The sequence below is a fragment of the Acyrthosiphon pisum genome, chromosome A1 (genome assembly GCF_005508785.2).
Source record: "Acyrthosiphon pisum isolate AL4f chromosome A1, pea_aphid_22Mar2018_4r6ur, whole genome shotgun sequence".
NCBI classification, from domain to species: Eukaryota; Metazoa; Arthropoda; class Insecta; order Hemiptera; family Aphididae; genus Acyrthosiphon; species Acyrthosiphon pisum.
Window position 1 is genome coordinate 63,432,903 of NC_042494.1, and position 26,937 is coordinate 63,459,839.

At 28.5% G+C, this 26,937-nt stretch overlaps 3 protein-coding genes across 8 annotated transcripts in view; 2 read left to right on the forward strand and 1 right to left on the reverse strand.

Moving 5' to 3' along the window:
- LOC100302430 (kazal-type proteinase inhibitor) overlaps positions 1–3,544 on the forward strand; it is a 36,419-nt gene extending 32,875 nt beyond the window's left edge. Inside the window, 1 exon segment of the mRNA NM_001163101.1 lies at positions 2,853–3,544. Coding sequence (NP_001156573.1) covers positions 2,853–2,911 — 59 coding nt within the window. The 3' untranslated portion in view covers positions 2,912–3,544.
- Positions 3,545–17,403: 13,859 nt separating this feature from the next.
- The window catches only part of LOC100573323 (venom protease), a 13,288-nt gene continuing 3,754 nt past the window's right edge, over positions 17,404–26,937 (reverse strand). For 3 of the 6 annotated variants that reach the window (XM_016802219.2, XM_016802218.2, XM_016802217.2), the window contains exons 3-8: positions 22,129–22,500; positions 21,821–22,016; positions 21,050–21,213; positions 18,373–18,474; positions 18,096–18,244; positions 17,404–18,017 (exon numbers count right to left, since the gene is read on the reverse strand). In XM_016802219.2, coding sequence (XP_016657708.1) covers positions 17,862–18,017; positions 18,096–18,244; positions 18,373–18,474; positions 21,050–21,213; positions 21,821–22,016; positions 22,129–22,500 — 1,139 coding nt within the window. In that variant the 3' untranslated portion in view covers positions 17,404–17,861. Of the gene's footprint in view, positions 18,018–18,095; positions 18,245–18,372; positions 18,475–21,049; positions 21,214–21,820; positions 22,017–22,128; positions 22,501–22,989; positions 23,104–25,985; positions 26,200–26,937 lie in introns of those variants that run through there. The other 3 variants (XR_001679023.2, XM_016802222.2, XM_016802221.2) reach the window with 3 other exon arrangements.
- LOC115033741 lies at positions 22,508–23,657 on the forward strand. The gene is made up of 2 exons (XM_029487370.1): positions 22,508–22,689; positions 22,786–23,657. Exon 2 carries the CDS (start codon positions 22,871–22,873, stop codon positions 23,330–23,332), a length of 462 nt encoding a protein of 153 aa, XP_029343230.1. The 5' UTR covers positions 22,508–22,689; positions 22,786–22,870; the 3' UTR covers positions 23,333–23,657.

Here is a 26,937-nt window from a genome sequence, read left to right on the forward strand (position 1 = left end):
TGTATGAAACAATGAGAGCCCATAATATGATATTATATTAAATTTTATAGTATAGAAAAATTAAAATATTTACTATTATTAACTCGGATGGCAATGACAAAAGTGATCTGGATTTTTTAGATTGTTTCCACAATAATTATTGTCTCAATTTTAATTTTATTGCCTTTATACAAAGTTAGAAGAATTTTAAAAATTGATAAGTGCGTACCCAAATTAAGTAAGATATAAGATTCATCATAATTTATAACTGACGTAATATTACGGGAGCTACTCAAGTTTAACTCATAAAAGTCATTATAACACCCATAAGCTTATTTATTTATTTTTAATTAAATAGGATTAAAATTAATTCACCTATCTTACACTATTTTACGAATATGATGAATTTTCAACCTGTTAAAAATTATAATTCAGTATCACCAATATTTTCAACCTTACAATTTTGATTGGGATAACATTGATGATCAAAATTATTAACGTCTAGATATCATAATAAAATCAAACATAACAATTTTCAAACAACTTTTTAATCACTTAAAAATATTTAACGTTTTATTTATAAATGTAATTTTTTTCTTAAAAAAGCTAAGCACTTGATCGTAACGAAATTTGTTTTTACATTGTTTACTTTATTTATTTTCTATTATTATTATTATTATTATTGTTGTTGTTGTTATTGTTATGATTATTATATACGTATACAATGAAATTGAAAAACGGGAACACAGTCTAAAATTTGTTTCCTTGAAAAATTCACACATCGTTCTAAAGCCAATTACTCCTTCATTCCACATAGAATTCTGAAAATTTAAAAAATAAAACTACATGAAAGACAAACAAAATAATATATTTCAATATAGTGTTTGTACATACTGAGCAAGTCCATTATGTATACATCGATTTTTAAACAATAGCAATCTACATTGTGAGAGGTATTCATTGTTTTAAAACACTAGAAAACAATATTGATATTATATTCTCGAATAAAAAAATTAAATAGTAACACAGTAGGTGCATATACCATTAAATGATAAATACTAGTTGTACACGAAATATGCAATACAACTTTACAATATGTCAATATTTAAACAATTATTTTATAAAGGCGTAATTAAAATATATTTGAATAAAAATATCAGTTGGTATGCTTAATAGCCCAAAATAGGAATATTTTGACTATGTGTCATACTTATAAATGTATTCGTTAAGATTAAACGATTTACCAGTATATTACGTAATTAGTTTGAGAAATCTCCATAAACTCCAAAATAGTATAAATTTTAAAAACCATTTTTTTTTAAATTTACTTTTATGTAAATTGAAATAACTTTTAGATACCCACAATAATATATCGAATATAGAGCATATGCCCTCGACTAGATACTCGGCGATTTAATAGTTTCGAATACTTAATTTCAAATTTAGAACGAAAACTATATTATAACAGGTACCTGCCTGTAATAATATTAACATATCATAATGCGGAAACTGCAGTCGTCATGCATTCGTTGCAATAGTGAGACAGAGCAACTGAAATCCACTTTGTACTACAAAACATGATTTTGACGGAAATTCTACTGCTCGTGTTGTAAGTTTCTCACAAACTACACTGTCTACACTGAGAAATTTCGCAAATGACTAAATGTAGCGCATGTGTCAAATTTCTAATAGAGTGGTTATATGAAACTTTTGAATCAGTGTTTCTAACGAAAAACGAGTTCACAGACGAATCAAACAAAATTCATACCGCTACAGCATGTAAACCACAATAGCTTCCACAGACCAATTCATATACAATTATTATTACATTGCAATTTTAAATTTTAAACACAAGTGTATTATTTTTTCATTTAAATATTATCATATTTTATACAATATAAATTTTCAAGTTCCTAGATCTTTCAACGTCGATAATAATTTAATCTGTATTGGTCTTATATAACAACTTGACAAAACATTTTAATTGCTTAACCACAAAATGTGGTTTAAGCACGACGACTTATGAACCCGTATCGTAATTCTATTTATATATATAAATGGACTGTTATATAAAATAATTTTATACGCAGATCGACAGATATAAACTACGTGTGGTTGGAGTAGACAAATCAAAAAACAAAAAATCAATTTTTTTTAACTGTTTACGACATTCTCCGAGTCACGTGATGTCCAATTGAATCGTAAAATAATTCTTCGACAATTTGGGTTGTAGGGAACTTATTGTGTGAGTGTATAGTTCAAAATCCATTGAAATCTCAGAGATTGAGCTAATATTTTTTAGTGCAAATAAATTGGCGAGCCGAGAAATAAATCTGAAAGGAAAAACCCCTAGATGCTACAGCACGACAAAACGTTTTGGGATGGAAAGTTTTTAGAGCAACGCGCAATATAGCTTAACCGTATATTATATTGTTGGCTATTCGATATACATAACCGCGAATAAATTATGAAATACGCTTGGGGCGTAAACGTTTAGGTGCACCTCAAAACTTCAGTATAATATAAATGTTTATAAACCGTATCTACATCCAGTATACTCGTATTATACCTTACGTATAACATTATATTATATTACAATGTATAGCGACCAACGATAAATCCACCGTCGCCGCAATGATCGATAGACGATATTATTATTATTATTACTATGCCCGAAATAATATTATAATGTTTCGACGTACCTATACATATTATACATACATACATAATAATTTGACCAGAACTTACTGCGTGTTACGATATTATTATATTAGATAGGTATACGAACTAACTCGTAAGTCCACGTGGATTATGCGTTTTATTTATTATTTTTTTTATTTGCGCGCGCTTATGTATTAATTTTTGTGTTACAGAACTCACGGTGAAAATGGAAACCGAATGCCCCAACAGCAAAGGCATCCGTCTTGCTTAACTACACACACGTCCTAATCAACTACATCACTGTGAAATATATATAAAAAAAATGTTTACATATATATATATATATATATAGGTATACATCGGCAAGCAGCACGTGCAGACATCGACGAGGATAATGTACCGTTTGCAAGAAAATTCGTCAATTTATTTAATTTTTTTTCCTCAGCAAAGCCGCCCACACACGTACACCGCACACACACATACACACCTACACACACACACACACACACACATGCGCGGGTATAAACCACCTAGCACACACACACAAACACGTCATGCTTACGTTATTTTAATATTTTATTATCCATCCATTTGTACTATCACCTACCTATTGTGTTATTATTGTATTTCTTTGTCAGACTCATTATAATATTAAAGTAATATCTCGTATACATGAGGATCGTACCTACGTATATAATAATAATAATATATAAAATAATTATTTTAACTGTAACGACGTATTTTATTTCACCACAATACCGTCGTATACAGTACCGCTATGTACGATTATTATAAAAAGTTAATATAATATGTAATAATTACCATTTAATTAATACTATGACCGTCGCTATTGTTATTATTTTTATAATTATTGCTTTTTGATAATATACAATTCTTCCAAAAATATTTTAGAATATTTCTGAATAAACGAGTACCAGCTCCCTATACCTACCATGATAATATAATGACATAATTGTATCCAATAAGCGAGAGTTAGGCTGAAAATAATAATTACCAACGTCGTCAATATTGTTCCTGTGGTCGCTGTCGGCTTGAAGTGTGCAGCTCGTCGTATTTTAAGTCAGTTTGCATTCTCAACATTTATATACTTTTATTTATAATATGTGAAAAAAAAATTATGACGGAAAAATATTAAGGTCAGTCCATAATAATATATAGTTAAGTATCTAGAATCACTAGTGGTGGGCCCTCGGCCCCAGAAATGTACCATAGTATAGTTTACCGATAACATTATTGCGTTGATGTGTTACCTAATGTTTGATCAAAATAAAATTGCGAAAACAATTGAAAAGGGAAATTTTTGAATCGTTGAATTTCGTCTCTCGTGTCGTGAAGAAAACCATCGAAAAGTCCATAATTTATCGTGATTGCGGAAGTATACCATTTGTATACTAAGCAATAAAAGTAGTAGACAACTCCATTTTCGATTTCGAAAAGGCCTAAACATATTCAATTGCTTTCATATGCGCAACACAACTTTTGGATTAATAAAGTTTTCCCGTTCCGCTATGGCACCCTTTGCCATGATTTAACACCTAGTTACACGTTAGTGTACAAATATATATATAGGACCTTATGTACGTTCAATTTCTCCTGTAAAGCTCGATATTAGCTTTTATCAAACGAAAAAACTACTCCAAAGTCGACAACACGAAGCGAACACCAAAGACCATCGAATACAGCAACCATAATAATTTCCCATTATGCCCAAGTGGCTTTTATCGGTACCATCGTTTTCTACTCTCACAAGTTCAGTCGCAAGCGTCTAACGCCTGTTCGTTATATTCCTTTTGGTAAAACCGTCGGCCACAAAATTTCGACATAAATTAAGCCAACGCACAGTACACCTACCTACTCCAGCCTACTCCGGCCTCTGAGTAACCTTGTTTGGGACTAGGTGACTCCAATAATGGCGTACAGCTGTTGAACTGATTGGCATAGTAGATCACAGTTAGCAGCTAATCCATTTAGATTGCTAGCAAACTCCGTCGATAACAATATAATATACATCGTGCCACAATGTAATAATATCGATAACTAAATATAGGTAAGTACAGATGTTTCTGAAGGAGTAAAACGAAGAAATGGTCGTGCTAAAGACAACGACGACAACGCAGCGAACACAAAATCATTGAGGTGTACATGATACGTTGTCGTAGACGGGCTTAAGATATTTAAAAAAGCATCAACAATGCATTTATTTTTTACCCATAAACACGAGATACAAAATACATACAGTGTTTAGTAAAAATAAAATAAGAACATAAATCGGGTGATGTGCTTAACGTAAAGCGTTTATTATTTCAAAAACTATCGACATTTTTGAAAAAATATTTTTTTTTTAAATACATATTTTATATGCTATTTTTTATCGTTATACTTTGTTAATTGTATTAATTTTTAACGACAATGTGCATTTTTATTTCTTAGTTCCAAAGCAAAATATTTTGGAATACTTCAATACGTCATATTATTATAATGAAGGGCGTATCCAACAATTTTTTTTTTTTTTTTTGGGGGGGGTCTAAGACATGAATATCGTAATTTTATTGAATTTAGGTTTCGGGCTCCCTCAGATACGGCCTTGATTATAATAGTCAAATTTTGGACGATTGTTTTATGAGATTTAAGTAATAATTAACATTTATATGAGTTATGTGGAGTTGTACAGTGGTAACCCGCAAAATCTTGGTGCACTACTTAGCTCATCAAAACTTTAAATACTTATAAGTTATAACTTTACTAATAAATTACTTGTCGGAAAGATCGATTTTTATAGATCAGAATACACCGAATAATATTATGCTTTGAAATTTGAAATTGCAAATGTATAATGTCTATTAAAACAGTAAATACTTGAAAATGATAAACATAAAAAGCAGGTAAGTGGATGTCACTCTGCTGTAGATTACAAGTGGGTCATTGTATAATGGTTGTATTAGACTTGAATTCAATGTTATAATATCATTGTATAAGAAAAACGATTCTGAGCGGAGACGGTTTGTCAGTCTGGATTTTTTATATTTTATTATTATTCATTTTATCATGTAAGTTGAATTAATATTAAAATATTATAATTTTTTATTCGTTTCTATGGTGATAAACAAAGCGTTAGAAATTAAAATCCCATTTTTAGCGTTTTTTTCGTAATTTTCCGGTGGTTTTTCCCGTGGCATTAAATAACTATTGAGAAAATCGAAAATGACCTCTCTAAAGTACCATCTTGATCCAATTTGCTAAAAGATAAGGTACTATATGTTGAAATACACAAACACTCCTTCTGGAAGAAATTTTGTATGCAGGATATAAAAAGAAAAAATAAATAAAATAAAAAATAAACACCATTGTAAAAACAATAGCTTCCTCGCTCCGCTCAGAATCTAAAATAGAAAAAATGTGGTTTTGTAACGACTTATAAGTACTTAACTATTTAAAAGAAATATTTTCCAAAACGTCTTTAAAAAAAAAATTTATCTTACAGATACGACATATGGAGCACCACGTATATTCTTCATTTTTTTACCTCTTCATGTAATTTAAGGTACTAAAATATATACTAGATACATACAGGATACATACTACTGTATCTAATATTATACGAATTCGATTTTTGTAAATAATTATTAATTACCACAATTACATATTATATACCTACTTAGGTACCAATAAGTAAAATTGCTAAAATGTAAAATACTTTCATGTTATTTATTTAACTTTATATAAAATAGTTAGATACTATTATTATAAACATCAGTTTTGGGTAGTAATATGTAACCCAAATTTAAAATAATTACTGTAACGAAAATACTTTTGCAGTGATGATGTAGTAATTTCATTATATTTTATTTAAATTAACGCAATTGACTGTAATGAAATTACTTTTTAAAAGTAATTTCTATGGGGTAATGTGTTATTGTCCACATTATCAAAGTAATGTATAATTTATAATGTATGAGAAAATCAAGGGGCAAGAATATTCAAGTAAAATTAAAATTAAATTAAATTATTTTACGATTTGAAACTTGAAAGTTTTAGATAATAATCAACAATATTGTTAAAGATCCCAGGAATTAATACTTATACATTTGGTTTATGTAGGTACCTATAACATTTATTCATTAACAATGTTAATATCAAATATCAATGTTATGTACACTTATACCTATATACCTACTGATATACATTTTATAATTTATGTAATAGTATAACACTATAACATATAATATTGTATCACATTAGTCTAACTTAGTAGTAGTTATTACTATAGGTACCTACTTATTAGTCATTATGGACTGTTTTTTAAACATTTTTTAAAAAAGTACCATTGTTTGTAACACCCTACTTTTTAAATGAAACAGTAACGTAACATGATCAAAATAATGGCGGCGAACGCGAATGTAATTTAAATAAAAATATTTAATGTAACGATAGTAACGTAATTGTACTACTTTTCAATAGTATTTTACCCAATATGGCATAGTAATAAATAAATGAACTTACCAACATTACTATATAGTTTAACACAAAAAACACTTACAATTGGTATATTATGAGCTCTTTCATGACTATATTTTATGTTGTTGTCATTATCGTCGCGATTATTGTGTCACCCCCTACAACGAGATGATACACAATTATTGCAAGGCACTGTATATTTGTCACGGTTAAATCAGTTTACTGCACAATATTACACTTATTCGACTGTATACGTCTTATCAATTTGTTTATCATGTGGCATCGGTCACAGGGTCGTTTTCACGACGTGTCGAATATTATAATATAGAGTGACGTGGATTGGGTGGACGGTAAATCCTAAAAATTATATTATTTGTTTCAATGACATGTCTTATAATTTATTATTAATTATAATATTTTAGATGATATTTTAGATATTTTAGATATTTTAAAACAAAATAAAAGCTTTTTTGGTTTTTTCTAATCATTATTATTAGGTATTATTTTTTTTTAATTATTTTGTTGGGCATAACCTATATCGGTAGTGGCTAGTGTTGAGTAATTGAGTACCTACTCAAGTTTAAAACCACAACCGTCCAAACTCGGACGTTGCCAAGCCTCTGTACGATGGAGTCCAAACGCATCTACACACACTAATGATAATATTTATTTCAGTTCACACAAACACACTACGTAACGCGTATAAGCATCACATTGCCTATTCAAATCCCCTAAATAAATCACTCGCTTTCAATCCTCTTAAAATAACATTTCCGGCACGCCCCTGTACGGTTTACAATATATTATAAAAACCAGGAACGAGATAAATGTATTTTTTACTTCCGCCATTAATTATTGTGCTTAATAGAGAAGACGTATACTTACCTACTATTTGTATATGGTATCAATACATAACAATAAAATATTAAAATGCATTCGTACGTCAGAAATATAAACACGTATTATAGTGATAAATTATTTTATAAAAATTAATTATATATTTTATTAATTAATATATTAGTCAATCGATGTTTAAAAATGATGTATATATGCGAGAAATTAACCAGTTAATTTTGACCAAGAAAACATTACTTATATTATTACCTAAATCCTATTAAAATATTATATACATTATACATGTTATGAGCACACAACTCGGTTAATACGAGAAGTAGGTTACCTAGAAGTTGCTAACTATAATGTACATATATATTATATACGTACCATGAATTGATGACGAAAGGCCGGGACATAATATTTCACAGTTTAACGAGACGCTCGTGACAAACTCTATAATATTCATTATGTCTTATAAAATATATAGTATAATACATACGGAAATGAGTCTGCGAACGGTTTAATAACGCAAGAATCAGCTACCCGCGGCCCTCATTGTAATTTTATGTGGCTCGCGAGTAAAATTTATAATTTGTATAAAAACCACCATATGGACTGGAAACTACGGATTAAAATGTTGTTTGTTTGTTTGATAACTTATTAAATTAATAAACCTAACTGTTATGAAATTAAATTTGATATGATTATACATATTTGTTTAAAATAAAATAAAAGGTTTCTTCAAATTGAAAAATTTTATATTTATTTTTTGGCCCCTGACATCAAAAAGGTTGCCGAATAATTATTATTTATTCATATAGCAAAAACAGAAAACAAGTAATAATATTTATGATAATTATAACAATTAATAGAATAGAACATTAATAAAGGCTATATCAGCAAGACAATAAGTGTAACAATGAGAATGTGCATTACTATAACAATAACAACAATGTATGTGACTATAAATTTTGGCAGACGCCTATAATTTAATGTCAAGATTTTGAATCCATTCAATAGCTTCTGGAGAAGCGTTGAACATATCTTCGGGTTCACTGTTAAATTTCCTGATGGGACATTCGGTTAGTATATGTGATATGGTCTGGTATGGGTTGCTGCATTCGCATTCTGGGGTTGACACTGCGTTCCATTTGTGCATCAGGTATCCACATCTACCATGTCCTGTGCGGATGCGATTTAGGGTAGTCCATTCTTTCCTGGGAAGATTGTTTCCATGCAGGAGGCTTGTCAGTATAGGTTCTTTTAGATACTTTTAGATACGGGAGTGTGTCCCATTAGAGCGCTTCCACGTAGTACCTACACCCCGGGCAACGGCTAAGGTCTGATAAGACGGCTAAAGCTCTATATTCTTCAACTTAATATAGAAGGCATCAGCTAAGCAAAATCGGATCCCTTATTAACGAATAACAATAGGTTATAATGTTAGTAGAAATATTCCTTCGGCGAGCCTGATGAAAGAATATTATTAGTATTGGCGCTTTCTAATCCCGAGTTATTTAAATTTTTAATATTTATGTAACTTTATTTTTTGTCTTATTTAAAGTAGGTTAGGTTCATTAAAAGTGACTACTAAATGTTCTGTGCACAAAGAAAAAACCTGTCCGCTCAATAATAATACAAAAATAAACGCAATTACTTTGTCCCGTTGGAAATATATTGACATTGACATACGCCTTTATTGTATGGTAATTTCCGAACTAATTTTCGAGTTAGTCTCAAATACCCTACCGTCATTGGTTTTTATTATAATATTCAATAAGTTCAAAAAATCATTGTGTCGTATAAAAATATTGGTCTGCGTACAGTGCGCGTGCAGTCAATTTTTATGGGAGGAGTGGGTCATTTTATGTAGATTAAACCACGGTTAGATATTTTTGATCTGTGGTAACGTGGTATAATAACTACACATAACATAACCTACGCTAAATGTTTAAAATATCAAAAACGGTACTAAACAACTTAATGGGATGGGGCTATTTCTTGTCAATACATTCTGCCTACTACCTACTTTATATTATATAATTTATATTTTATAGAATACCTATTTATACTGCAGTGTGCAATTTATTTATGGAATCCATAACATACTAAATAAACAAATCAATAAATAATTAAATATTATGATTATATTATTAATAATATTTATTTAATTGATTATTAAATAATAAATAAAATATAATAATATAACCTTCCAATTATTAATATCAAAATTAAATATTTATATTAATTATTGGAGTCTTTTTCCTGTTTGTATTTTGTTGGCATTAAACCTGTCAATAATTTAAAAACTATTTTTTGAAATGAATAAAATAGTGATGTTACAAAGTCTTTCTCAGCCAATTATTGTGTTTTTTTTTTTTTAATATTTTGACTTTTTTATTGTGACTACAGTCTACATTAAGTTACCCACTGAAGTTTTGATATTATTTAATTTTATCTCGCTGCTATCATCGAATTGTAGATCAGATAATTACTTTTTTAATTGCATTCACGCAATCAACAAAATATTTAAACCTAATAGATTATTATTTATTTTCTATATAGTTAGGTACCTCCTAATCATTTAAAATAATATATATTTTTCTAAATAAAATTAAACTTCTACGAGTCTAAAATCCCTTTTCAATTATATTTTTCTAATATTAATATACAAAATACATTTCCTTGTTTAATTTTTTGAGGGAATGGTCTCCCTCTCACCAAGTTTACGTCTGAATGCACAGGTATGATATTATTATAATACTTTAGTATAGGTCATAACATAACATTATGTATATGGGTATGGTAGAGTGGATACTGGGTATACGTATAATAATATATGTATACTGCTAATAATAATAATAATACCTAATAGTATGTAGGTAGGTGCCTGTGCAGGGGAAGGAAAAATAATTTTAACAAATTAAATTATGGTATATTTTGAGGGGGGTGCTTGTTTTAAACAATCAGTATTATTATATTACAATATGACATTGTAATATTAGAGTGCAGATACGCGAAATACTTTTTACTGTATTTTGGAGGGTTGCTGGGTATATAATAGTATAATATCGTGATGTTTCGGGTCTGGATTGGGTCTCCAAATCGGTTTCTGCCCACAGTAGATACCTACCGAATTATGTGAATGTTTTCCCCGCTGAAAATACATTAAAAATAAAAACATAATTCTGCGAAATATACAGTGCGCCAAATGATTTCCACTGTCGCTTTTGTTTGGATTTTCACTACAACAATAGTCGGGTCACCCTTTTCGTTTTTAATTAAATCCGAACGACAGGTAATTTAATCACAATTAGTATATAATATACACATATAATATTTAGTATGTACCTATATACACGCACAACGATTAAACAATTAAATTGAAAGTTTGTGAGGTTTCGCGGTGTGCAGGCGTTGCGGTTGTTAATGTCATTTTCGTTTTTTTTTTGGTTTCGCGAATAATATTATAATAGTTTTAGGTATGTTATGCATTTAGGACTTGCATATTTCCTCGAATTTGTAAAACAATTATTGTAAATCGGTTTTTCGGGTGAACAAACATCACAAAATTCCGAATAAGGGCAGATGAGTTGAAATACGAATCTCGTACTAAATATTTGCAAAACAAAATGTTGTTGAAAATACGATTGTGAATGACAGCTAAGTAAACGAAGTCGTAGGCCGTTCGCCATTTGGCGGCCCCGTCCATTTTTTTCTGCAATAACCAGGGTTTGGGACTTATAGCCCTAAAAAACATTAAAATATTCACTCATATATATGCCCCCAAAAACCTAAACATATTCGTTAATAAACGAATAAGTGGATGTCGCTCTACTGTATAGTAGGTACAAGTGGGTCAATGTCAATGTATAATAGATTGTATTAAACTTGAATTAAATGATATAATATCATTGTATAAGAAAAACGATTCCTAGTGGAGACGGTTTAGCAGTCTGGATATTTTATATTGTTATTATTTATTATAGTCGGTAAGTTGAATTAATAATATTATTTTTTATTCGTTTCTATGGTAATAAGCAAAGCATTTTTAATAAACCAACTTACACAACTACCCACATGTTTTCGATCGTAGATCACTGATCAGTGATTAGGTTGGTGTGCAATATTTTTCTACCTATACAATGTTTTACATTATAATCAATTATTATTTATTACCCATGAATGAATAATCATTAAATAAGCATCAACATAACAAATCATTTTAAAATATGCGAAAATATCCAAAATAAAACTTATATTTAAATTCTCTGTACTTTGAAACATATTTGTATACCACACTCTGCTATATTTTACTACATCTATGATGTATAATATGCAAATGATATAGGCAGATCTAAATCATAAACATTTCTAACCCCAATACATCAACACGGTGGCAAGGTAATACAAATTTTAAAAATTGTCGTAGAAATTCATTAAAATTGAGTCCTAAATCATGGTATGGATAAAAAATGGAAACGCTGCAATTTTTCTTAAGGGCGAGGCTGATGTGGAGCGATATTTTATAAGTTTTATAATTCCACATGGGCGGGGTCAGGGTGATCAACCTACGTCATGTTTACTTATATATTATAAACGTCACAACGTAGGTACGTATTATACGTATACCTACAACGTGTGTTGTCAAATTCATCACCATCAGACACGAAATTTTCAATGGTGATCCATCGTAACTTTGACGTAGTAGTCGGGTTAAACGTGAACGGCAACCATATAGGTACACCCCTCGCCGCCGCTATCCACACGTCCCGTTATTAGGTATTTGTTCCACGTTTTCGCGTGGCCATTCTTGGATTGTTTTACGTGCTTAATATTAAGTGTTGAATAGTGTGTAGACATTCCGGGGAAAATAGAATAGGCTTGTATCGGCTACCCGTAAGAGTAAATTTCGATTCTTATTCCCGGTCCCATGAAAAATCGATTGATTTAACTATTCACTAAAACGTAAAACATAAAAGGTAATCGTAAATAGGTAATCGACCAATAACGGACCATGATAATGAATCATCGTGTTTAAGACGTTATCTTTAGATCTCCACTACCTAGGTATATATAGGTTCATCACATTTTTAGTGGTTCAGTATTTTTTTTATGAAATCTGGCATTATTATCTAGTTAATATAAGATTCTAATAATCCTATACCTAAGGATTATAAGGTACCTACTTACTCTAAGCATGATAATGGGTTAATCATTGTGCTTTTAAATAAGCACACCGTATGGCTGCTTAACAACATATTATGTACCAGCACAAAGATTTGTGTTTACTGTTGAGAAGGTGGACATTTTTTGTTTTTAGATTGGTAGGTACCTGACTAAATTTTATTTATGTTATAACGGTGTTTGAAAACTTATTTTGTAATTTCATTATGATGCACCGACCATATATTACGACAAACGGATTTCTAAAAGAAATTAGTGTCGGGTGTGACAATTTGGGATTCGTCTCAATTTCTACATTTATACTACGGATACCTACCTAGTTAAATTATAATAGGTAGGTAGCTATAATTTTTGCTCGTAGGTATCTTGCATTTTAAAATGAATAAAAAAAAATCATAAAAATCGAATTTATAACCTTTAATTTGTTTTTATCTTGTTGCAGTTTTAAACGGTTTCGTCAATAGGTAGGTACGTACTACGTCATATGTTTCAATTCTAAACTTTCAAGCTCTTCAATAAAGTATCGGTAGAGACCACCTGCACTCTGCAGTCATCAAAGAACTGTTTCTTATTCGACTGGCTTTTTTCTTTGTCACTGCAGCGTAACGTTATTGATTTCCTGGATATTTCATATAATGTTCAACGATTTTCTTTAAACGTACATAATGTAGGTATCTACAGTAAATTTTATCTCGGTATTGAAAAAAAATATAATCTTAGAGTGCAAACAGAAATATTTATTTATTATAAATAAGTAGACACTTTTATATTATACTATTTTGTTTAATTAAGTAATAAAGAACAAACCTATAGTAAAGAGTGATTCTCTTATCGTCTATTATCTGACAATATCTTAGGAGATACAAGAGGTTTTTCATTTGTTTTAAGCATACACCGATTACTGAGTAGGTATCATAAACATTTTAAAAAAGTACCTACGCTCTTAAACATTATAAAAAATGAGAAAATAAGTCTTTGTAATACTTAATCAGATATTGCCTGAATTACAATAAAAATATCCATGAAAATTATATGAGTACAAACTATAGTACCAAGTAACATATTTTTTTATAATTCCTAATAGTACCTATCTAAGAGAGATGGTAAAAAAACAGTTTATAATATATTTGATTTTGCATAATGCAAATATACAATTGCAAAAAGAAAACATTAACATTAAAATAATATTGTAAGACTCACATTTATTTTAAATTATGTTTGAATGACATTTTTTCTTATTCAAAGCAGTCAATAGAAAATAATACATTTTTATTTTTTCATTTATATTAATAAGAATACGTTTAAAATAATTGAAATATATTTTTTCAAGCTATACAATATAAATTGATTTAAATTAAATTCTACATTAAATTCAGATTTAATAGTTTGTCTGAAATGTTACAAAATATTTAAAATGTAAATAAAAGGTATTAGAAATGAAAGCGCTATCTCAACCAACTTGTTGATTTGGATAAAGATAGGTGCATTGTGTAAGCATGCCAAAATATTAAAAAAATATTTCTATTTTGAACTGAAATCAATTCAATTTTAATTTTTATATACAATACATTTTTATGCTCATTTTAAATGTATAAATAAATCACAAAAATAATATAATATGGTTTTTCTGGTCGAATTTCAACCACTGGACGATACTGATAGCAATTGATGAACTATAATAAGTTATAACTGTAATCTATAAAGCTTCCTTACTGATTTGGTAATTATTATAAATTAAATTTATGCAATTATACTTCAACGTTTTAATATAAAATATGTTTTCCATAAAAATTCATCAACATATTGTTTAAAAAAATGTGTTATACTTACCTGTATGCATATTAAATAGGTACAGTAGAGTCTCGATTACTCGAATCTCAAGAGGAATACAAATAAAATATACCTCGAGGCTCAAACACAACTTAAATAAAACAACAAGGTATAAGAAAAAAAAAATCGTTTCATAGAGGCTCTACTGTATAATATTATTATAATATAATAAATAATTTCAGCATTTTTTAACCACTACAGTGGGTATTGTACTTGTACTTAATTATACTTTATGACGATAACTCCAAAAAAGAAAGATAAACTTATAAATAATATTTAAAAAACCAAATGACGATTCTGATTTATTTGATTTTTGTATTTGATTCACACTAAAATATTGTCAAATTTGGATTTAGCATACCTAATATATTGAACTATAATTAATTGAAATTTTAGATTCTGAACGGAGCAACAGAATGTACTGATTTTACAATGATGTGTTTTTTTCTGTCTGTATCAACATTTTGGGTAGGAATAATGCTCCGATTTCGGGATCACCATCTTTTCTGATAGAAAACTGAATCTAGTTAGTACTTGAAAAGTCAAAATTGAAAATTCCAAGCAGTTTTAGAAAGTGTCAAGAAAAACAAAAGTAAAAGTGGTAATTTTTACGCAAAACCAATTTTTGAAAAAATCAATTTTATTTGTTTGGTGTAACTCATAAATGAATAACCGTAGGTCCTTGAATAGTAGTATTATAATAGCATTTTCCATAAATGGTCACATTTTCGAAATACTTTGACTCTTTTTGAGCTATTTATAGCCATGAGACATATTTAAAATGTTGTAAATTATTTTTCAGTTATAAATTCATATAAGATTTTGTTTCATAGCTAAGATTCAAAATGTTAACAGAAGATTTAACATTATTTTTTATACCTGTAACAAAAAAAAAAGTATACTTATACTGAATATTAATTTTTTTATAAGCGTTTGAACTTATAATTATTACGATATTAATTGATTTTCAGCGGTAAATTATCTAATTCACATATTTTATCGATTTTTGAGATTTTGTTGTATTTCGAAAATGAATAACTCTTGAAATATTCATCAAATATTTATAATAGAATTTTCCATACATAATGAAATGTTCAAACATTGTTGACTCTTTATGAGCTATTTATAGCTATGAGAAAGGTTTTAAAATTCTGTAAATTATTTTTCAGTTAGAAATTCATAAACATTTTTGTTTTCATAGATAACATTAGAAATTTTAATAGAAGGTTTCCAAAAAGTTTTATTACCGCTATCAAAAAGAAAATTTTAACGTAGGTAAGTATTACGCTATTGATATCCATGAGATATTTTCGACTTTTATTCATTTTTTTTAACTATTACATTTTATTAATTATACAAGTATGATAAGCTGACACAACATCTTCGCTCAGAATCATTTTTCGTACACAATGATCTATCATTCAATTCAAATATAACACATCCATTACAACGACATGCTTGACAACTAATGTACAGCAGAGCGGTACCTACTTACCAAATTTTTAAATATAATATCATTATTTATATATCAATGGTTATGAATTATAATTTATAGTTTAATTACCGATAATATTATTAAGCTGAATACAATATATATAATATCAATTTTTAATCATAAGATATTCACCACACACCAAAATGATTGTTGTTGTCTTGGATCACAACAATAAAAAATCAAAATATTAAATTTCAAAACAAATATGCAGTGCTATCTAGTGATGGAAGTACAAGACAACATATTATCTTAAAAATAATGGTTGCATGGTGAAGAAGGTCGCGTTAGAGGCATTTCAGTATTGTACAAGTAAAATCAATTATCAAGACAGTAATAAGTATTGAATTATTTGAATTATTATATATTTTACAATGTGGCAACTATTATTGTAGCCACATTTTTAATTAAAATCAAAAATCGGTATCTAACACTAAAATTGTATGGAGAATCTTCTCCCTAGTTTTAAAATGGTTGCTAAGTAATGATAAGTGCATAAAGTCGATGTTTTTTTTAAATATTTATGATGGCTTCAACAATGAAGTCATTAACCGGTAAAAAAAACAATTTACATTATAATAATATCATAGAACAATAATATTAACAAAAATATAAACACATATCATTGTCATCATATACATTACAAATGTAGGTACTTTGCAAATAAGAATAATAATAGTCATAAACTTATAACCTAATATAATAGTACATAGGTATATGCGATATAATTAATTTCTGTTGTACAGATTAGTTTTTTACAGAAATACATTAATAAATTAAAGGTTTTTAATCATACAATATCTTCAAGATTCGTTAGCTGTGGAAAGATTTTTTCTCTTTTCAGTTGAGTATGGGCATTCGAGGAGTAGGTGTTATATAATATATAATAAATAATTAAAGATGTGTTACAGAATTCGCACGAAAATCTTGGTTCTTTTTTCATTAAGTGAACGTGGGTAATGTTTGTGTGGCTGATTTTTATACGTGACTATATTGTTTATTCGAGCATATTATACTCCTCCCCCCCCCCAACTCAAACATTACCCACGTTCACTTAATAAAAAAATAACTAAGACCCCCCCCTGAGATAAGGGTTTGGAGCTAAAAAGGTCTTTATTTGGTGCGCTTTTTTGCTCCGTTCCAAGGCGTGGGCGATTTTTCGACAGCGTTCTATTACATCGATGTTAGACTTACTGGCACAACCCCACAGTTGAATGCCGTAAATTCTGATCGGTCTTATAATAGCTATATGCCTATACATATTACATATTATAGTAGACGTTTGTTTTCGGATTTATTTTCTTATTATCTGATTATTTACACATACTTAGATAATATTTTTATTAAATTCACTTAATTTAACTATAGCATCATTTGCATCAATCAATACAATTTAACTTTAATCCATGTTATCTTCGATCCATTCGATAAATGATGTCACTCTAGTATATCCACCTGGATAACCTCGTTCACCACATTTATATCCGAAAGACACAATACCCACTAAATAATATTGATTACGATTTTTCCACATTAAAGGACATCCAGAATCTCCCTGAAATAACAATCAAAATTTAAAATTATAAATATATTAAAAATGCACAGTACAAATTATAAAGTTTTAAATCAGCACCTGACAAGCGTCCTGTTTGCCTGTTAACGATCCAGCACACAACATTCTATCATCGATAACGAAATTCTTTAAGTCAAATAGCATTTTACATTCAACATTGTCCACTCCGCGTAGTTTAACTTCAATTAGATACTTGGATGCTGGTCCCTCTAAATAATAAATATAATAGTCTTAAGCCCAAATTTATAAAATATACATTGATAATGTAATTATATGTTGTAATGCCTATAAATGTACCTACTCTATTTCTATATTTATATACTATTTGGTTACTTACCAAACCTTCTGGAACCCCATCCTGTAACAAATAGTTCAGATTCAACGAACGTGTTGGTTCTATGATGCCATAAGATGGGTAAACAGATAGGTCGAATATAAGCTAAAAAAATAGTTGTGTTTATGATTTTGTTTGTAGATTGATCTAGATGAAAATTAATACACTGCTTGTAGTAATAAGTAATAATTTACTAACGCATGACGTACACATAAAAGTACGCCTTATACATGTGACGTATTGACCTTGTTATTGTCAAAGGTGGGTATTAACTAGTTAAAAAGTTAATTTTTTTTAAACTTTTTAACTTAACTAGTTAGTTTATTTTCTAATCAACTTATAAACTTAACTAGTTTATAATTGAAATAACTTAGCTTTTCTCGGTTGATTTTAAAAAAATCCATCAAGTTAAAATCATTTTGAAATTTTTCGTTTATACGTAAATATTACTATATCATATAAACATACTATAATAGGTACTATACTCATACTATAAAATAAAAATAATCCAGTACAAAAACACAAACATTTCTGTTATTTTTCTTGATAACATAATTTTGTGTATATTAATATATTTTATTAAGTTGTAAATTATATATTATGCGAGTTTCAATTATAAATGTTTTTAATAAAATTAATAATTTTAAATTACAAATTGACAATTGAAGGTCATGTACTCATCTTCACGCATTATGACATTCAATTGCTATACGATAAAAAATATATTTGTTAAATTATTCATTTGAGATAAGTATAGTTTAAATTAGTAAATAGTAGTAAAGTAAAAGTAAAAGGGTATACAGTGTACATTATGATAAAAGTTCCATAAAATTGTTTTTATAATTTATAAATTAGAAACTAGAAAGACACATTCACTCTTTATGTGATTTGCGTACTAATTAAAAATAAATAAATTAACATTTTTTAAACTGAGTTAAGTTAATATTTTTGTCTATATTAACTTTTAACTTATCGAGTTAAATTTATAATTTGTTAACTGTTAAATTTTAACTTATTGTGTCTTCTTAACTTAACTTACCTTAAGTTAATTATGTTCATTAAGTTGCCCACCTTTGGTTATTGTAACACATAGGGCGTGATTTACAATTTGCGAATAACAACGATGTTGTTATTATTGCACAGTATGATGTTACTTTTAATCTTTTTCTTTCCTTCGCCTTCTCTCCCAATTCCTTCATCTTCAATTATATTTACATACGCCTTAGGCAAACCTTTCTACATCAATGCCCATTTCAAAACCTTTCTAGGAACTCTGTCGTAGGCCTTCTCTAGATCAATAAAAATCATACATAACTTCCTTTTTTTCTCTCCATACTTTTCCATCACTTGTCTAACACAAAATATTGGTTCTATTGTCGACTTGCAACTAATTCTTTGAAACCGATGTCTTACCTCTAATCCTTAAATCAATAACCTTTTCCCAAATATTCATAGTGCGACTCATAAGTTTTATTCCTCTATAGTTTACTAAATTTATTAAATACTTATTCAATCATTCATTTTTACAGTTAATAGTTATAAATAATAATAATACAAATTACCAGTTGTTATTCTTGTAATCATCGCAAAGTCTATAAAAAATACATATTCATATTATTTATAAATGTAACACTTACTCTTTGACGATTTATTTTTGTCTCCCTGTGTGAATTATGATTATGTCGAATATAGTCAGAGTTTAAAATATCCTCATCATTCACCACTTAAGAATTATTGGAAGTATATAATGTAGCTTAACACGTTTTACGCAACACCAACGAATTTCATTAGTGATCAAATTTTCGAAGCGAAAATAAATTTATATTTATTAAAAGCTACACTGTTGTTTTTCTCTTGACAACGATAAATGAAACTCAAATATTATTTTTAAATAGTTTTTAGTAGAAAACAATAATTGGTCATTTATATTATAACTGTAATAATGTATATAATTATATGCATGTATTTGTAACATATTTAAACTGGCCTTTTAACAATATATTATAATTTATAGGAGCCTTTTATTCATTTTTCAAGCTTTTTGAGTAAGCAAATATATTTAATTGACATTTTTAGAAAAAAAATCTAAAAAAAATTGGCAACTTAAAATGTCAGTAAATAGGTTAAATAAATCAAAATATTTTTTGGTGTAGAGAAAATGCTAATATCAACATTCAGTGAACTTGTCATACATCTACAGTCATTTGTTTTAGAGTTACACCAAAAACCAAATTTAATTTTGCCAAGAGCCAAATTTTCGTAAAAGTTTCTGTATTCCCATATTTTTTTTTACTCTTTTACTCTTGACCACCCTAAATATCAACAAGATTCACATTCCTATCAGAAAAGATGCTGTTGAAGAAAATCCAAACATATTTACTGTCCTAAAAGGTTATAACAGACAAAAATAAAATACATTTTTTTTAAGAACACGCATAATTGTAAAAACAATATATTCATCGCTTTGCTTAGAATCTAAAATTCATTGCATGTAATACACTTGGTGATTCTATGTATTTGAAATTTTTAGTAAGAATATTCTAACTTAACATTTCTTATTTCTATAATAATGTAATTAATAGGTGTCTTGACACCCTCAGTGACATATATTATATGGTATAGCGTTAAGAAGTTTAATATATTAGAGAAAAAATAATTAGTAAATATAAGAAATACTTACGATTGAATTCAACACTGTTGTTTAATTTTAATAATGCAATATCATTGGTCAGTTTTTGTGCGTTATATTCTTTATGTCTAATGACCCGTGAAATTGTCACATCTATTGGTTTTGCAGCTTTAGGCCAATGTATTTTAAGTAAATGACCTAAACGCACAACAGTCCTGAAAAACCAAATAATTGGAAGCTAATATATTTGATATTAATGATTAGTAAAAATTGATTTGATATAATCGTTGATAGATCGTTTATATAAAAAATAAATAATAATTATTAACATTTTAATAAAAGTGTTTTTGATCTGAAAATCCGAATTGAATATTATTTCAGTAGTTTTTACATTCTTATCTTATATAGGAAGACTGCCAGGATATACATACTATGTGTCAATGAGGTTTTATTAAACTGAATAGTGCCAAGGTATATTATGTAATCTTTGTGTCATTCCAACTTAGGAGTAACGGACGTAGAATCGGTAAGCGCATACCATCGTACCCCATGAGTTAACATTTTAATTAAGTTTAGAGAGTTTCACTAACTGGAGAGTCGAGGGTAAGGCGTAGTTCATTATAAAATAGTTTATTATAAAACCAATGATACGTACAAGCAGGCGCAGTTCTAAGACTAAATTTGCGTACGGGCAACAGAACATTTATATATATTTAGATATAATTAGGTCTTAATTCCTCCCACCCACCCCAACACAACATTTTCTTAATAAAATAGTATACACTTTGCCGGTAAGCGGTAACATATACATTATACACTTACAAACAAGACATTCCATGATCGACTGCAATGGTGCAGTGAGCAGCTGTTAATACGTATCTATCTGATATCAAGGAACCGCCACACTTCCACTCGTATTCCGGCTTTGGCATATCAGTATAAGAGTTAGAAGACCGTTTAAGAGTTAGATACCCGAGTGCCACTATCCAGGGCCGATTAACTACATATTTTGTTGCGCCTATATTTGTAATTATAATTCATTAAATCTTGTATTTTCTATGTATGTATTTTGTGAAATTCAAAGCTATAGTCAAAAAAAAATATAATTTAATATGTTTTCAAATATATACCTAATTTAGCAGATTTTCTTTCGATCCCTCCTGTTATTTCATGTGGATGATACTGGTAAAATTGAAACTCCTTTCCACAAGTTTCTTGAGATGGCAATTTGCTTGGTGAATTTATTTCGTCAATTTCCGATAATGTAAAATCAATATTGAGAGTAATTTTCTTTTGAGAAAATTCAGTGTTGGTGGTAAGTTCATTCTCCAATGGACAGCGTACCTTAGCGTAATAAGTGGAATTATCCTTATTTACACACATGGAGTTTCTGAGATTAATGCTAAAAGAAGAATTTTGTATCTGATTTTCTAATGGATAATGTGTTGGGCATCTTGTTATGTTAATGCAATTGCCGTTAAGATCATTTGACGTGATACATTCTAAAAATTTAAACAATTATGTCAGTCTCGTATCAGCATTCATAGCGTGCGGTTGTGCGTAAGTCGATTAGTATAGTATGCGTATAGTATGTGTTACATGGACCTTGCTCTCTAATCATTCAAGATAATTTCGAACTGCTCAAAGTGTAACGAAACAATAATAACGAGCGATGAAATTATCTGTTCGCAATGCATTAACTATTACCACTACTTATGTGAAGGCATTACTGAAGCGACCTTCAATAAACAATCCAAAAATACACGTAGCAGATGGATATGTAATAAATGCAAATTTAAATGGGATAAACCAAAAAATATAAGTTCTAAATCTACGGATTCGGAAACTTCACTGCGGGATTTTGCGAATTCTATGAATTACATGAGTCAACATTTTGATGACTTTAGTATAACAGTTATTAAAATCTTAGAAGAGATGAAAGAGATTCGTAAAGAAAATGTTAGAATCGCAAACGACAATATAAAACTTACTCAAGAAATATCTGATCTTAAATATCGGCTAGATGGCATAGAGCAATCTAGCCTTAAATCTACTATCGAAATAATTGGCATCCCCACAATACCAAATGAAATATGTAAAGAAACTGCCATGAACATAGCGCAAGTACTAAACACAGTCATCAAAATTGAAGAAGCTTATCGTGTACCTATTACAGTGAACGGAGAAAATAAAATTATTGCTCGATTAACACAACCGGGTATGAAAACAGCCATTATAGCAAACTGCAAACTAAATAAAACATTTAATCTTTCCAACTTTAACCCGACATGGTCGAAAGATAAGCGTGTATTTATCAATAATAATCTCACTTAACACTGAAGACAACTATATGGTAAGACCAGAGCAGCGGCCAAACAAAAAAATTACAAATTCGTATGGATCAATGATAATGCAGATATTCTAATCCGACATGACGAAAACTCTAAGCCCTAAGGTACGAAAAATCTACTCGGAATCCGATTTAAACATGATATAATGCACGAATATAAATCCACACTCTTAATAATTATTATTTTCAACATGTCGGTATATTTTATATTCTATATCTTATACTATTTATGTTTTAAATCTGTAATTAAGACGCACAATATGCACTTCTGTTATCACATAACTAATTGGACTACTACGGCGTCATTAACCATTACTTATCTTAATTACCTATTATATAATATTATAGTCCCTGATACCACAAATTTCACTATAATATCTATTTTAATTTTAATACTTATATACTTCATAGCGATTGCTACCGTGTCATTTAAAATTAATATATTATTATCTTTATACCATGATCTAAATAATCAAAAGTTTGTCATTAACTCTAATATTTTATCATTTATGAATAAACTTCTTTTTAGCCTTATCATTATCAATATACTCATATCTAATTGGAAAAGGACTAAAACATTATATACATATACATGTAATGATTACATACTTCCGATCCTAAAGCTAAATCAATTAATAGTCGTACAACACAGAAACAAAAAAAAAAAACAAAAAATAATGATGAATACCAATAATATTATTTCCTTTGATACATTTTTATTAAAACAATTCCAAAATGATAAAATGCACACAAACAAATTAAATAACAAACGACAAAAACACGATAACACTTTTAATTTAATACATATGAATATCCGTAGCATTAAAAAACATATAACGGAACTACAATGTTTTATATCAGAAATTAGTAATACAATTCATATAAACGCACTTTCAGAATCTTGGTTAAGTCAGCATTTAGATTTAAAATACATATTTTTAAATAACTACCAACTAATTAATACCGTAAACAATCAAAAAAAAAATGATGGAGTTATAAATTTCATAAGAAACGATTGCTCATTTTCATATGAAGAAATCAAGTTTACGGGAGCCAATTGTTTAATAACAAACATCACATCTGACAACTCAACTTATTGCGTTATTTCAGTATACCTATCTCCTAATGGTAACGCAAATATATTTTTAGAACAACTTCAAGATATTTTATATAATATAACAACTGAAAACAAAAATATAAACATAATATTCTATGGAGATATAAACATTGATTTACTGAATAATAATAGATTGGCTAATAACTACCTAGACTTAATGACCTCTTATGGTTTTATCTCGTATGTAAATTCACCGACTCGTGTTTGGGAGGGTAGTGAAACAAGCATATAACATATCTTTATAAAAAAAATGGATAAATATTACATAGATAACGCGATAATCTTAGAAACATCAATCACAGACCATTCCCCTATCTTTATTCAAATAATGCCATATACTATAAAAAAATCAATAGAAATCACAGACAATTTAAGTAACACAAGAAAATTTTTCAACAAAAACAATTTCAAATCATTAATAAATAATGAAACATGGAACAACACACCTATTACTGCCTCCATTAATAGTTATCTTGAATCATACACCAAAAAAATACAAGATATAATACAAAAATGTTATATTTATACAACCTATTCAAATAAGGTCCCAATAAAACCTTGGATTACAAAAAGTACATTAAACAGTATCGAGACTAGAGATTTACTTCACTCACAGTCAAGAAAAAAACTATATGATTTAGCCCTAAAAGAAAAATTTAAGAAATATAGAAATAACTTAAACAACATCCTTAATGAAGCAAAATTTAATTTCTATGGAAACAAAATAAAACAATGTAATAATGATCCCAAAAAAATGTTGAAAACAATTAATGAAGCCACAAAAGGCCAAAATTATAATAATAAAAATAATAATTTACAAATAAATATAGAAAATAATATATACTCAAATAAAACACACCCTGAAAAAATTGAAAACTATTTTAATAATTACTTTGCAAAAATAACTACAAAGAACTTGAATGAATTGAATGAACTAACTTCTGATAACATTGATGAAACAGTATCTCACCAATCTCTTTATATAAGAAAAACTAATCTAATTGAAATTAAAAACATAGTATTATCTCTAAAAGGGGGAACGATAGTATTACCACTTAAATAGTGAAAATGTTTGATGATGAAGCACTAAAGCCCCTAGTCAATATAATAAATGACATAATACACAACGGTGTTATTCCCAACAGCTTTAAACTTTCAATTATAACACCTATACATAAAAAAGGAAATAAGACTAATGTAGAAAATTATAGACCTATAAGCCTCTTGACAACTTTTTCAAAAATATTTGAAAGAGTGGTCAAATTAAGATTGGCTAATTACTTAGAAGAAAATATGTTACTTCCACCAACACAATTTGGTTTTAGAAAAGGTTTTAGTACTGAAGATGCTATCACAAGCTTAACCCAAACAATATTACACTCTATAGACACAAAAAAAAAACGATTGGAATATTCATGGATCTGAGTAAAGCTTTTGACTCAGTATGCCATAATAAATTATTAATATATCTCAATAAAATAGGCATTAAAGGAAAAGCTCTATTATTATTTAAATCTTACTTAGACTGCAGGCGCCACAGAGTTATAATAGACGATATCTTAAGTGAAAGTAAAACTATGACCTCTGGTGTACAGCAAGGCACAGTATTATCACCGTTACTATACATAATATATGTTATGGAATTGTCCTACTTAAAACTTGATGGAAGTATATATTATTCTTATGCAGATGATACAGCATTAGTTGTGACAGGTGAAACATGGCAATCAGTAGCTAAAATAGCAGAAAATTACTTAAGCAAAATAATCGAACGGTTCTCTAATAATTTATCACTAAATTATAATTAAACTGTTTGCATCACATTTTCAAATTCAATAAAAACATCGTCCAATATGTCTAGTATAAAAGCGCATGACAAAAAATGTACATCCATTTCACAGTGTGGTTGTATAAGTATAAACAAAGTTGATAAAACCAAATATTTAGGCGTCACATTTGATCAACACTTAAGATGGAACTTTCATATATCGGAGCTTAATATGAAACTGCACAAATTATACATATTTTAGTGATGACAGACACACAAATAAAATAAATAAAAATAAAAAAAAATCACACATCATTGTAAAATCAATACATTTATCGCTCCGCTAAGAATCTAAAATACTTAAGCACAATTTTTTTTTATAAGCATTTAACGTTTGATTTTTGACAACATTTATCAAATTTAAAATTAAAAAAGGTGGGTAAGTGGATGTCGCTCTGCTGTACAGTAGGTTACAAGTGAATCACTGTATGATGGATAGTATTAAATTTGAATTCAATGATACAATATCACTGTATGAGAAAAACGATTCTGAGCGGAGATGAACTGTCGGTCTAGTTATTAGACATACATAGTATAGGTATACTTATCTATAGAAATAAAAAAAATTTACCTATAATAGGTATCAACAATAAAATTCCAAATTAATCATATCACAATATCCAATTAGGTAACGCGTTATACAT

What these genes read in the sequence shown, in the direction of transcription:
- LOC115033741 (XM_029487370.1), top strand. Translation starts at nt 22,871, where the DNA reads ATGAATTACATGAGTCAACATTTTGATGACTTTAGTATAACAGTTATT.